At 39.2% G+C, this 14,408-nt stretch overlaps 2 protein-coding genes across 2 annotated transcripts; one reads left to right on the top strand and one right to left on the bottom strand.

Moving 5' to 3' along the window:
* Nucleotides 1-45: 45 nt before the first annotated feature.
* LOC144633841 (actin-related protein 2/3 complex subunit 1A-A-like) lies at nucleotides 46-10,467 on the top strand. The gene is made up of 12 exons (XM_078492728.1): nucleotides 46-242; nucleotides 417-502; nucleotides 1,550-1,615; nucleotides 3,527-3,632; nucleotides 4,364-4,433; nucleotides 5,524-5,571; nucleotides 5,732-5,791; nucleotides 6,007-6,116; nucleotides 8,196-8,375; nucleotides 9,130-9,334; nucleotides 9,733-9,823; nucleotides 10,284-10,467. The coding sequence occupies exons 1-12, from the start codon at nucleotides 170-172 to the stop codon at nucleotides 10,320-10,322; spliced, it is 1,134 nt and encodes a 377-aa protein (XP_078348854.1). The 5' UTR covers nucleotides 46-169; the 3' UTR covers nucleotides 10,323-10,467.
* A 1,559-nt stretch (nucleotides 10,468-12,026) lies between these two features.
* On the bottom strand, nucleotides 12,027-14,370 carry LOC144633041 (BTB/POZ domain-containing protein 6-like). Its single transcript, XM_078491813.1, has one exon. The coding sequence runs from the start codon at nucleotides 14,345-14,347 to the stop codon at nucleotides 12,989-12,991; it is 1,359 nt and encodes a 452-aa protein (XP_078347939.1). The 5' UTR covers nucleotides 14,348-14,370; the 3' UTR covers nucleotides 12,027-12,988.
* Between the last annotated feature and the right edge of the window lie 38 nt (nucleotides 14,371-14,408).

Here is a 14,408-nt window from a genome sequence, read left to right as displayed (position 1 = left end):
AGCATTAGCCAATCAACGAAAGCCTTCTTTTTTTGCAAAAGCCACGCCCACGATGTAGGCGGATATTCCTTGGACGCCATTTTGCTGCGTTGACTGACCAGAGTCCGTGGCAAAAATCGTTGAAAAATTACGTTTTTTTAGCGATAGTTGACTATTTTTTTTCTTGGCAATGTCGGGAAAGGAGGTGCACGAGCTGTCTATACGACCAATCACTTGTTTCAGCTTCAATAAGGACTGCAGTCGTAAGTTTTTTGCGTAGATCGTTTTACTTCCGCTCGGTGTGGTCTGCAGCTTTTGCAAATTCCAATTTAAATTTTATGGTTCAACTTAACTTTTGTTTAAAGGAAAGAGTGAGGCTGAATTACAGAATACAGGGCCGCTTATTTAAAGATTGAAATGTGTATCTCTTGTTTCAGAGCTTGCCTTTTCTCCAAATGACAACACTGTTCATATCCACAAGAGGGCGGGCAACAAATGGGACAAAGGCTTTGTTTTGACTGAGGTGAGCAGTCGATCCAAGTATGTTAATGGTTAAGGAATCCTTTATTTGAGGAAATATTTTAACAATGCAAGGTCATAAACATTTCCTTGTGTCATGAGAAACATTAATCATGGGCGATCAGATTGACAGCTGTCTGTCTTGATCACATCCTGGCTAGCAGCCCGCAGATGTTTAGTTGTAAACATAAGTTAACATGTATGGAATGGTTCACATAATGTTGTCAAGATGTGGATCATGATTATGTGGGATGACCATGTTGTAAATTCTGTTAAATCACTTGATTTGTCACAAACCGGTATGGTGATTGATTGATTGACTGATTGATTGATTGATTGATTGATTGATTGATTGATTGATTGCAGACTTTTGGTATCCCTCGGAACCACATGTTTATTTCCCGTGGAAGCATTTTTACTGAGTTCGCGTACAGAGTATTAAAAACAGCAGCTATAAATTTGCTTCAAAAGCTCCTGTCGCTTTGAGATTTCACCTAGAGTATGGTCAAAAGTTGCTTTAAACTATAATGTGACCAAAATTGTTTAGTTCCTATACAAATCCTTGTTCTTGTAAATTGTATCTTTGTTGCACAACACCACTTGAAGGCAAGAGTCATGTTCACATATGTGTCATGTTGTGAGCTTGGGGTAGTTTGTAAAACTTTATTGACTGTTTGCATTTCCAATTTTATTTATTTGTACGTATAAAACAGAATGTGATTGTGAAAGACCATTCACATTTTACTGAATCCCATGTAGTCGGAATTTGGGTGTCTTGTTTGTGAATAAAACTGTATTTACATGTGGTGTAGACAGGGTTGTCAGTGGGTTTTTGAGTAGCAGGCTCCATCCAAAAAGTAGGGGGCTACAAAACACTCAGAACTCGATAACACACACTCAGAACTGACCTACTAATATTCCGAGTAGGTGGCGCAGTATTCAGAATAGCTGTTGAAATGCGCCGGTTGCCGGATTATTTTGACAACCCTGTGTAGAGTTGTCTGGAAACGAGCATTTTTAATGATATTATTTTGGTTATTGTTTTTGTTAGCATGGCCAGCGTGTGACAGGAATGGCTTGGGCCCCAGAGAGTAACAGGCTGGTCACATGTGGAGCAGTAAGTTGGACTATCGGTGTCTGAAATAAATACTGTAAAATTCTGGTTATAAGCCCCCCCTCCCCCCCCCTGCTTAAAAGCCCTCCCCCCCCCCCGGTTATAGGCCCATCTACCTGGAAACAAAAAAATACTATAAGCCCACCCAAAACCCCTTACGAAGTTGTATAAGCCCAGGCCTTATAATTGGCATTTTACAGTATTACGTTGTAACTAAATAATGCTGTGTGAGAAGTCTTTTTTTTTTTTTTTTTTTTTTCAATAATCCACCTCTTCACATCTAAACATCACTTTACACTGGACTGATTTGTATTTGAGACTGGACTGATCTGATTTGTATCTGATCTGATTTGTCTAAGATGGATTGATTTGTATTTTATGTTTTGTTATTACTCGGGTTATTTTGTTTTATTTTTCTCTTCTTTCTCTTCCTCTGACAGCCAAATTGGACTCGGCCTACGGCCTCGTCCAATTTTGGCTGCCCTCGGAATTTTTTTCATCAAATTATTTCCAAATTGGACAGCATGTAGTCCAATTACGTATACACAGGGCTGGAAATAACGGCTGCATGATCGCCGGTCAAGATGTCCGGCCAAATAAATTTTAGCTCGGTCATACCTCGTTTCTGGCCGGTCAAACACAACATGACGTTTTCTTCTAATTAAATACAATTGACCCCCCATCCCTAAAGTAATAGCCGACCTTTTTTCTAAAGCTGTTGAAAATGTTCTTATTCTTGCTGCTTGTTTATTTTAATAGATGCAAAACGCAACGTGAAATCTACATCTTTTAATGAAAAAAATTCTGGAGGTGATACTTGTGTCTAAAATTAGATTTTGCAAAAGTTCCAAAAAGGAGACCACAGATTTTGTTACTGTACAAATCATTGATAATATAAAAAGGGCTTATAACCCATGGCCCCAAGCATTGAAAAGTAATGTCCCATTTGTTAAGTTTAGCGATTCGGACAAATACAAATTATGAGCCAGACGTGAGACACTTGCAAAATCACATCATTCGTTTCATGTTACAAAAAAACTTCGAAAAATAGAAATTAAATTACATTGTAGTCAGCAATTGACTTTTAAATTCAAGTGAAACAGTGTTTCATTGATGAAAATACAACTTGCTTTAAAAAAGTTTTGTTTTCACCATTCATAAACATGAAAAACAAGACTGTAGAATCAAATTACCTTTCACACGAAATTTGCATAAATTTGAACTTGCAAATAAAAGTAGTTGAGACATTAAGAATGAAAACTCGCTCAAATAATTTTTGAGTTCTGATCTGATTGTTATTTTCTGTGTATTAATTATTTGAGAGCTGTTCTCATTCACGACAATAAAAGGCTTTTTCATTTTTTCATTCAACTGCTTGTAGTATTTATAGACATGAAATTATTCAATGTAAACAACTGGGTTCGTATTGCTTCGTTCGCCGCACGTATTAACACTGCGAAAATGCCACAGCAAGTAACACACTACAAAACGCGCAAAGATGTGAAATATTGTTTTAATTGTAACTTCTTTAAATCATACTTTTTATTTCGGGGATTTAGAGCTTTTTTAAATGCGGGAGGAAATGGAGAACTTGAAAATTACGGAATAAAGAGTATGAGACCGTCTAGACCGGATGTGTGAGAACGCCGATGTCTGTTTCAAATGCAACAGTTGCAGATCATTTCAGGTCAAAGTTCCACAATTAAGCGATGTGCCTACTTATAGAAAACAACTGAACAGCATGAAAACTTTAGTTTACTTCAATATAATTGAATGTGACCGGTCAACATGACCGGCCAGTGGAAAGTTTGACCGGTCAAATCCCCAATCAGACCGGACATTGTCCGTTGACCGGCCGTTATTTCCAGCCCTGATACAAAACAGTTTTTAAATGTTATTTTCAATTGCTTTTAGGACAGAAATGCTTATGTTTGGAATCTACAAGATGGCAAATGGAAGCCAATGCTTGTTATCTTGCGAATTAATCGTGCCGCAACCTGTGTTTGCTGGTCCCCTAAAGGTGAGAATGACCTCAGACTGAAAATTGGTACTTAGGAATTGAAATATTGGCTATCTGAAGTGCCAAATGAACTGGACAAAATTAGACTTATGGAGGGATTCTATGAACCTCTGGGTTAAACTTGTTAATAGTGTAAATACTGAATATTTGCCTATTTCAGCAAGCGAATTTGTAGCAAAATGCAACTCTTTGATGTCAAGGGGTTCTAGATATCCATTGTGAACTCAAGATGTGTAATTTCCACAATCACCTTTCAAGTGTGTATTCTACCGTCGCTTGCATCTAAGTGTGAACACTCGCCCCCCAAACATAATCTAGTTGGGTATCAAACGTGGCATGATTCGTCATCAAACGTTGAAGTTTAGCAGACCGTATCGGCAACTTCTGTGCTAAAAATGCTCACCATAAACACTGAGAACAAGCAAAACTTAACACCAGAAGTGATTCAAGTGAACCTGCAAATGCATATTGACGCAGATCAGGATCACTTTGTCCGAAGAAGTGTTCATATCCAATCTTTCTGCCATTTCGGCTGTTTCAAAACCGGAATGTGTTGAAGTTTCGGCGCAAAAGTTGCTGTTACGGTCTGCCAAACTTCAGCGTTTGATGATGAAACATGCCCGTTTAATACCCAATTAGATCCTGTTTCGGCGGCAAGTGTGCATGCTTAGATGCAAGTGACAGTATTGACAAAAAAAATAATTATTATTATGTTTGGTTTTAATTTGCAGAGGACAAGTTTGCAGTAGGAAGTAGTGCACGCCTGATTTCAGTGTGCTACTTTGAAAAGGAGAATGATTGGTTAGTATTAATGTTCATGATTTTCTGAATGTGCTTTACATTCTCATTAGCCTGCGAACAGGCTTTCTGGAGATGTCCGAAGAGCGACGGCGCAAAGCGCCGGTGACAAAGTGCGGAGCGCCGAGAAAGAAAGCCTGCATGCATCTCTCAGGATATCGAGTGCTCGCGTCCAAATTTTGGACGCAATGTGCTGATTGGTGGATTTTAATTATTTGTGACGTTTTTTCCGGTAGAGACAAAAATCAAAATAGAACGTGTCTGGTTTCAATTGCTCGTTCTTGAGAACGGCGTTAGCGACTGCTTGCCAATTTTTCGAGGCGATATTCTTTGCGAGAAGGATATCCACTTACATCTGGTGTTCGAACATTTGTTTTTCCACTGGGCCACAAGATCAGAATTTTTACTTGGGTCGATCGCAGATCAGGGTCGATAATATCCTCAATATTTGGAAGTTCGTCTTCATTCTTGTGAATCGCGACGGCCGGTGCTTGAGGTCCTTGAAATTGCATTCCCAGTGATTTTCGAGCACTGGCTCCGACTCTGGGTCTGTGAACTGCATCTTCGGAACTCGGCCGTTGGCTGTCAGAAGAAACTTTCTGTAATTTTTAGCTCGCGGGCGACCGACCATTATTTGTTTTCCTTAGTTTAAATTTGATTTCCGGCGTGCGGTTTAAATGCTTTTGTTTAAATGTGACAATTGACAAGCTAAACAATCTGCGGGGTGTTCGTGGGCGGCATATGCGATTCTCAGAGATGCGTGCAGGCTTTCCCCTCCATTTTTGCCCCGCCGGCCGAGCACTCTCCAGAAAGCCTGTTCTCAGGCTACATTCTCATCCCCAGGGGCTACCGTTGTTTTGGTCAATACCAAGTCAAAATAACAAATGTAGTATATGTTAAATGTTTATACATTTCCTCTCTAATTAACCCAATATTAAGATGAGGAGTTTTGGCTTGGTTACCAAGTACAGTCAACTCTCGTTATAGTGGACACGCTTGGGGCCTCGTTTAGTGTCTGCAAGGCGAGAGTTGACTGTAATCATTCCTGTGTTTAACTGTTTTATAATATTTTTTTATTTCTTTTATTGCACAGGTGGGTAAGCAAGCATATCAAGAAGCCAATTCGCTCCACCGTGCTGTGGTAAGTATTTGTTCTACGTAAGTAGCTAACAATGATCTGGAGAAAACCTGGCACATTCGAAATGCACGTAGATGAACTCTGTATTTTTTTTTAATTGAGAGATGAAAAAGTGAAATTAATTTCAGATTATTAATTTGTGTAATTGTTTCAATTTTCGTAGCCTTGATTGGCATCCCAATAACTTGTTGCTAGCTGCTGGCTCTTCTGACTTCAAGACAAGGTATTGCAAATTAATGTGGCTTGCTGGGTAGAAAAAATGCTTCATTATTAAGAATGAACAGTGGTTTTGATTTACTGTTAGAGCAGGATGCCTTTGTTGTGAATCAGTTGGCTTTCGTTTTAAGTTGTGTAAAGACAGACACCAACACTTTCAAAAACGGATTATTCATGTACAAGTGCATGCCTCATTATTTCATTATTTTCTCATTGTCACAGAGTGTTCTCTGCCTTTATCAAGGAAGTTGATGGAAAGACCAACACAGACACTATCTGGGGAAAGAAGTCCAGCTTTGGAAGTTGTTTGTCAGAATTCTCCAATGGCAGAGGTATAGAAATGTATACATCTTTCATGTACATTTGTGTCAATTTTATGAGGTAATAAAGGTTCCAAAGCTATACTCGCCCACTACAGATTTAACTCCCATCTGTTTTCCATGTTAGAAATTTTATGAAGCCATGAAAGCCTTAGAAACAGAAAGAAAGATGTAAATAAATTACAGAAGGCTGTAATTTATTTACATCTTTCTTTCTGTTTCTAAGGCTTTCATGGCTTCATAAAATTTCTGTCTGTCGCCTAACCCAATGAAGTTGGGGGTTTAGCCATGATACACACAAATGTCTCGAAAGAAAAAAAATGCCCTGTGGATTGACCGTGTTCGATCCAATACACACCTATAAGTTGCCACGTATCCAGCGTGGTGACCAAATGGTAAAGTGGATATCCTGCCTGACTAGTAACAGGGAGACGCGGGTTCGAATCCTGCTCGGGGCATGTAATTTTTCTTTCATTTCAGAGACGTGTGTCGTAAGCCTTCTGTAATTTATTTACATCTTTCTTTCTGTTTTCCATGCCCAGCAGTTTGCTGATTTTTTTTAGCTTCACCTTGGTACCACATAGACAGTGGCTGTATGTGTCATTGGAGCAGATCCTTGCTGAAAAACACATTCGTTGCCCAAATCAACTTCTTAACCTATCTAAAGTTAACCACAAAAAAACCACAATTACTTTGTTTTTTATACATTGTAGTCACTATCTGTCTTCTCATTAGCTAAGAGCCTACAGCTAATTCTGGGAATCACCACAGCCTATAGATTATTCACTTGTCTGCTAGAATAATCTGTAGGTTGCATGCGCAATGCATGATTTCCAGAGCAATTTCAAGTTCACGTGTGGTGAGTGGCATCTTGCACATAGCGAAGTAAAGCATGGCTTGTCGATTTGCTTCTTCAACCGAGCAAGAAATTAAAAAAAGTGCTGAACAATAAAGCAGGGATTAGGAGGGAAAGTGGGCAAATGAGCTCATGGCCCCTGTCATTGGAAAGTTATGGGCCATTTATAAAAAGTTTGAGCCATTAGGGTAAATAAATGGGCCAGAAAAAATTTCAACAAAGGTTACATAATTCTTTATTGCTTGTATTTTACACTGGTTCAAGCAAAGTGTAAATGCAAAGTCACAGATCTTATATAGCTAATAAAAATTACATAAGTACTGCGTAACTTACACAAATGAAATTATACAGGTTTAACGTTATTCCATCAAAACTAACAATATCATTGAGATAAAACTATAGATTCTGAACTCGAACTGAAAGTTTCGCCCCTCAGAACTAGAAATCTTGGAAGATACACTTTGATCATGAGTCGTTTCACCAGACCTTCGTTTTCATCATTGTTTACAGGATCACGATTCTGCTCAGTTGTGGCGGACTTGGCGTTCGTGGTGGAAAATGTCGACAATTTTCTCTAAGAGCTGTCCAATTTTAACACTTTTTTGGGAGGCATGTTAACTTTAAACAAATGAGGCTAACAACAGATGCAAATAAATTCAAAGCGGCCTATTAGAATGACGATACAGACGAAAACACGAAAGCCTCGAGCGAGAGCCTTGTTTGCAAGCAAAGTCCGGGTTGAGGATCTGGGGACAAAAATAAAGCGAACGCGAATGAAAGAGTCGAAAAGAGCGAAGGCACTGTGGGTTTTCGCTTGTTTATTCGTGATTAAACTGAAACTTTTACACATTAAAATCCTTTTCAAAAAGGAGTGTATATTTTACTAGCTGTTTGGCGGCTTGGGCGCATCACAGGCCCGGTAAGTACTTTTTTAATGCGCCATTTCGTAGCTTTATACGCCATATGCGCATGGCGCACGTCCTTCTAAATCCCTGATAAAGTCTCAGAAAATACAAAAAGATAGACAAAAGTTGTAAGGGAAATGTTCCATGAACACATTGAGAAAAAAAAAACATCCAGGAGCGGGATGGCAAAAGGGATTAGCACAAGTGTTGGTTTGTCATCATTTTCTTTAAAACAATGTATAATAAAAAAAATTATTAGAGTTGTTTTTTGTGATTGTTTAGCACATGCACATTCTGTCAAACTTAATTAGTTTAAATCTTTATTTTCAGGTGGTTGGGTGCATGGCGTGAGTTTCTCTGCTTCAGGAAACAAGCTTGCCTGGGTTGGTCATGACTCAAGCATCAGTGTTGTGAATGCTGCTAATGAATGCAAGATGGCTACCATCAAAGGAGACTTCTTGCCTTTTACTTCATGTGTATTTGTCACAGAGAACAGCATTGTTACTGCTGGTAATGGTTGCATTTTTTATTATTATTATTATAATTAAAACAACTTGTTACATCTAGCCACCAACTAGGATTTTGGATTTTGTTTATGGCTTAAACTTGTTAGGTCAAAAATTGAAACAGCATTACGATGATATAGGTTTCATCCCCTGAATTTAGAACCTGCTGGATTGTTGTCAATCATGAAGGTTTAAAACTAGACCGTTTCAATTTCTGCATGTATGCAACTGTAAACTGAAACATCAGATTAAAAAAAAGAAAAGTTGGAGAGGTGCTCATTTCCGACTAAATCCCAAGTGTGGTCAGACATGATGTCCAGACAATTTTTTGATCGTAAATCATTTTACGGTAACTATGAATAAAAATCTGTCTGACCAGAATTTTGTTTTGTCCAACCAAGATGGTGTCTTAGTAGGACATATGTCCTTTCAAGTAAAAAAAAAATATTTGCAGCCCTGGTTTTGTACTAACAATATACTGGAAATGGGCCCTAACGTTCACATGGTAGAGAATCCACCACGAAGTAGGGTAAGCTCTGCTCTGGGACATTCAAAACAAAGCAAAGCCAAGCACGACTAGTTGAATTCGGTTTGTTTTGGATGTCCCAGACCGTAGCTTGCACTCCAGCAAAGGTGTTTTTTGTACCATGTGATCATTAATTAAGTGATCATTCTCTTTAAGGCTTACACCTCTACAGCTGTTGATGCCAGTTTATACATATAGCCAAGTTAATGTACGTATGCCTTTGTTATGCTAGGGTATGACTATGTCCCAATATTGTTCGGCCATGATGACAATGATAGTTTGAGTCTGGGCCAGAAGCTGGATGTTCCTAAGAAGAAGGAAACTTCAGGAACTGTCAGCGCAATGGCCAAGTTCCGTACTATGGACAAGCAAGCTCAAAGTGCTGATGATAGTGGGGCTGGCCCAGGAGTGAACACTACTCACCAAAATGCCATCAAGTAAGAAATGCTTCTTTATGTTCTTCAGATCTTTCTATGATTCTTTCTGGTAGAAATTATGGGGTAAAGGGTGGAGTTTTCTATTCTTGTGTCACGTACCATAGGAAAAGGGCTGTTTATAATTTTTCGCCAGAAGAAACTCCATGGATCAACAGCTGTTGTGTAAGATGAGATGAGCTAACGGAAGTGACTAGGGAAGAGTATCATTACCATCATCATTGTCGTCGTCATCGTCATCGTCATCATCATCATCATCATCATTTGTTCCTTTCCCTTTCTGAAAAATAGGGCCTTTTAGGGAAGATTGCAGACTCTTCTAATCAGAACAAAATGAGTAGTAGTATCATTAAATAGTAATCATTGATTTTTTTTTTTTATCATTCCGTGTTCCTTCGCAGTCAAGTACAGATCTACAGTGGAACTAAAGCCAGTGCCACTAAGTTTGTGACCTCTGGTGTTGATGGCCGTATTGTCATTTGGGATGTCAAGGTAATTCATTTTTTTTTAACTACTCGTCAATTGGTTTTATTTGGGTTCTGAAAGGTTCTTTCATCAATCTTACTTAAGGAAAGCTACAACCATGGACTAAACTTCTGGAATGAATTTCTCCCATTTCCCTATTCCGTGTTTATGATGAAAAGCGTGTGCATTGACTCCGCCAAGGTAATGCAACACTGAACTGGGGCGTGGGGGTTTTCCAAGTCGTTCTGTCCTGAATTGTACTTCGGGAAGTTCTTACCAGTTACCTATGGTGATGGTGCAGTTAGTTTTGATAAATTGCTGCAAAACACAGTAAAGAGTTTCTGTTGCCCATTGTCTAATTAGAAACAACACTGAAAATTTTGACTTGTTGCTTTATGTAAGGGTGTCTTGTTGTTTAGCAACCTCCCTTACAGATCCTTGGCCTTAGAACAACCCTGTTTATGTTTTGTATGTTTGTTTGTTGCAGTCCTTGGAGTCTTCCATCGCTGGATTGAAGATTGCTTAAGCAAGCGGCTGAAGATTTGTTTTAAGTACTCATGCGATGTGCCTTTGTTGCAAAGAAGTTACTTCAGTTAAAAAAAGTTTTTAAGCGATGCTTTCTTACATGTAAAATGCGTCGTTCATTGATTTAATAAAGTTTTTAAATTTGTTCTACTTTGTCACCAGTCCTTTTGTGTGCATTTAAACCCAGCCTCAACCGTGCAAAAAACAAGGAATCAAAGTACTTCAAAGATCAGGTTTAATTTTTTTACTGTTCAAGGTTTGAACATTATTTGAGTGAAATGAAAATATATTTACACTCAGCAACTACTTTATCTTCTTATTTATTTTTACTACTATCAAACAGACGAAATGGGCGTGCAGCTCGAACTGTGAGTCCGAGTATTTAATGCCGTCCTCATCAAGTACAATGTTCAAAAGTACAAAACTGAAACACTACTCGAACTTGGAAAAATGGGAACCTACTCCCCAACCAAATGCAGCGCATAAACCTTTGGGGGCTAAAGGTAGAGTACAAAGATAACAAAAGTGTATAAAATAAAAGTTAAAAAGTTCGAGAGCTGAGATGAATACATTACAACCATCAGCCCTTACATATACGTTACAACAATAGAGTCGATGAACGCCATAACGGCTCACGTGCGTTCATACCAATGAGAAACTATTTACATTCTCTGTCACTGCCACTCACAGTTTAGTTCCGCCGAATGTAAATACATTATCTTGCACGTGCTTCTACTTCAATATGAACGACATTCAGCAAAATAGAAAGAGAAACTGCCCGAGACGTTTGACCGCGGTGAAAATCCAGCCAGCTAGCTCTCAACGAAGGAAATTTCTCTAGTCTGGTACAAACGCCAGGCAATCCGAAAATACTCGGCATTCAAAGGGATCAGTCGTTAGTGCATAGGTTTAAAACAAAAGTGTAAATTCGAAGAAAAACAGCCATTCCCGTCCCAAAGCTCCTTGTTCTACATATGGGCAGGGCAGGTGACGGTATTTGCAGGTAAGGGTGACCTCGTTAACCCGTTGGCTCCCGTGCCGGCCAAAACTGGCCGTGACGAACGTTGCTCTTTGCTCCACTTATGACGTCTGTAGAAGGGGCTCTTGCGGGGATGTAGCTCTATGGCTGAGTGGGAGGTGCCCTGCTACCTTCCGGGATCTTTTATATCAAGTGGACCAAAACATCATCCAGGAACATGGTGTTTAATGGAAATCTTGACTCACTCGCTCACAGGCAGAACTCAAAGTTATTACAAAAAGGAGAATTGCCATAAACGCGTTCTAGCCAATAGCGTTTCGACAACTCAGTTTGACTTATGTAAGCTATACAAATAGAGAAAATTCAAAGAATATTACTTTTCACGCCCTTAAGCTTAAAACCTAGAGCTCATTTCTTATTCGAAGGCTTTGTTTAAGAGAAGGTACAAAACACCTATACACTAGCTTTACAATAACAGAAGATTGTGTTCTTTCAAAATCGACCTTTTACAGAAAAACGTAGTTCCGTAACAAGCGTCTCTCTCTTTGATCAAAAAAGGCATCACTAAGGTATACTCAATCTCTTCAGGAGGAAAACGTTTTTCCAATGATTAGAGTGATTGGGTCAATTTTTAAAAAGCGAATAGTCGAAAAAATGGTTCTTATACTGGAACAAAATCGAGTGGTTTAAAGAAGCATGCCATCACCTTTTGCATCAGTCACAATGTTCTAACTGAATGTTTATTTGACCTTTTTAAAAATACCAAGTTTATACTCACTCCACTCCACGACCAAATCCAAAAGCGATCGGGAAATTTATAAAAGTCGCGATCGTAGAAGTCTGTGAATGTCTGTTCGCCTTTTTACGAAGGCATAATAATTAATTGTTTATTAAAGGACGTGACAAATAAGTTAACAGCTTGTGAAAACGTAAAATATTATACTACTACGGGAAGGGCTTTATTGAGCTATTTCCAATTTGAAAATATTTCGAGACCCAGTTAAGCGATGTCTATTTCACAAATACATGTACGGTAAACCTTATTTACTCTGTAGAGTTATCGCATATTACGGTTGTTCAACAAGACCTAACACTTTCAACGTACCAACATTCAAAAATTAACCAATCAAATTCGATAATTTTTGACAGGTTCACGTGTGCACGCGTTTACGGTTGGTTGATTTCCAATATTCAAATTGAATTTGAATGTTTGAAACGAATAATGCAATCCATTTGACGTTAATTAAAACTATTCTGGAATCATACCCGGCACGCGCTGACTATTTTGACTGTAATTATGCAGCGCTTTACAAGATTTCGGACGAATCTTCGCAACCTACGAATATTTAACAATTATACTGCGAAATCGCGCGGAATATCGCCTGATACTTAGCCGACGAGGCCGTAGGCCGAGTTGGCTAAAATCAGACGATATTCCACAAGATTGAGCAGAATAATTGTTTTATTATTCAACAAATTGTCAACGAAACACATTTAGCACATAGAAAAACTGTAATTATGCAGCGCTTTACAAGATTTCGGATGAATCTTCGCAACCTACAAATATCGCAGGATATCTGTTATGTACGGATGACAGATATCGTTAACATTTTGACCATATATGGGCAGCACGCGCATCTGTTGAATAATAAGGATAACTATTTGCACACTTGCTGCAGTGACCAATATTATAAGCTAAAAATCAGGCCAGGAAATTGGCTTTTAGATAAAGCAGAACTACCTTCCCTGAAGGTAAATGTCACCCCAGAAACCTCAACAGATTTTTTCCGATCTCTTCCATACATTGACGAGGGGCCAGTTATTTCCGCGCTTATTTTATAAGTTGTACCGCTTTCTAAACGAACTGGATGATCAAACAAGACATCAAAGGCATAGTATCCAATTCCAGTCTTGTTCTCCTCTGATAAATACGATCCAGATTGTTTAGCCAAAATGTTGTCCGAGAACCTAGTGCTCAGCACCGTGGTTACTTTGTATTGGCCACCTTGACAACCAAAAAGCTGAACACCATGCAAGTTACATACTTTGCTAGCAGTAACACAAATATCATTATATTCTCCGTCATAATCTCTTGTGGCCTGTCTCCTTGACGCCATTCCAAACCTTGAACATCGCTGAAATCCTCTCATCCTTGGAACTTTTATGAATGGCAACGGCGATGGAAACACATCGCCGTAGTACTTCATCATGTCTGCATGCTCTTTCATTGAAAGAATGCTGCTGTCAGGAACAACAGAAGCAAACTCCTTCAGTGACATCGATGGGAATCGTATCGCCTTCACGATCTCCTCTCCCAGATTTCGTCTCTTCGCATCGCCATCAGGAGTTTTTCCTTGTCTTTCACATTCTTTTGTGGCCCAGCGATTAACAGCTTTAAAGAGTTCCACTTCCTTTACGTTCAACACCTCTCTTTTCACAACAGACTCGACAAGGGATCGCTCAACTGTGACAAATTCATCTGACATCACAGCTTCTTCTGTCTGCTTCTCAATCACTTCCCAGCATCGATCTTCCAAATCTTTATCTTCAAATTTCTGAGCGTGCGGCAGAATGCAAAACACGTTTGATGCTTTCAAATTGCTTCGCAGATATTCGGTACATTTCCCAGCGAGTGAAGGCACCATATATTTGTTTGCCAAGTACAGCACTTGCATCACATTACTTCCGCTTAAACTCACTTCGTCGCTATACAAGTAACGTAACATTTCCAACAGACTCTCGTAGTCACAGTCAGGCAGTTCAATAGAGTCTGTAGTCTCCGCCATTTGACCATAGAACATGGCAAAGAACACAGGACTGCTGATTGCGAGCACAAACTTGTGAGCTGGAATCACCATCTTCATACGCTTGCTTTCACTTTCGCCATTCGACGCTCGAACAACAAATTTCACATCGCTCAACAACTCGTTGTTGAAAATAAACGCAGTTCTGCTTCTGATGGTTGATCGTTTCGTCTGCCAGTTCTCCTCAACAGCAGCCATATCTTCACTTTCTGTATCTTTGAATATATTTCCAAACGAACACATGTACTCAACTCGAGAATGCAGCGAGAATGGATTCGGGAGGTGGTTGACCTGCCTCGTACCC

Source organism: Oculina patagonica, chromosome 12, assembly GCF_052425735.1.
Source record: "Oculina patagonica isolate OP01 chromosome 12, crgOcupat, whole genome shotgun sequence".
Classification (NCBI taxonomy): Eukaryota; Metazoa; Cnidaria; class Anthozoa; order Scleractinia; family Oculinidae; genus Oculina; species Oculina patagonica.
Note: the sequence above shows the minus strand (reverse complement) of the source record. Positions and strands in the feature narration are given on the sequence as shown.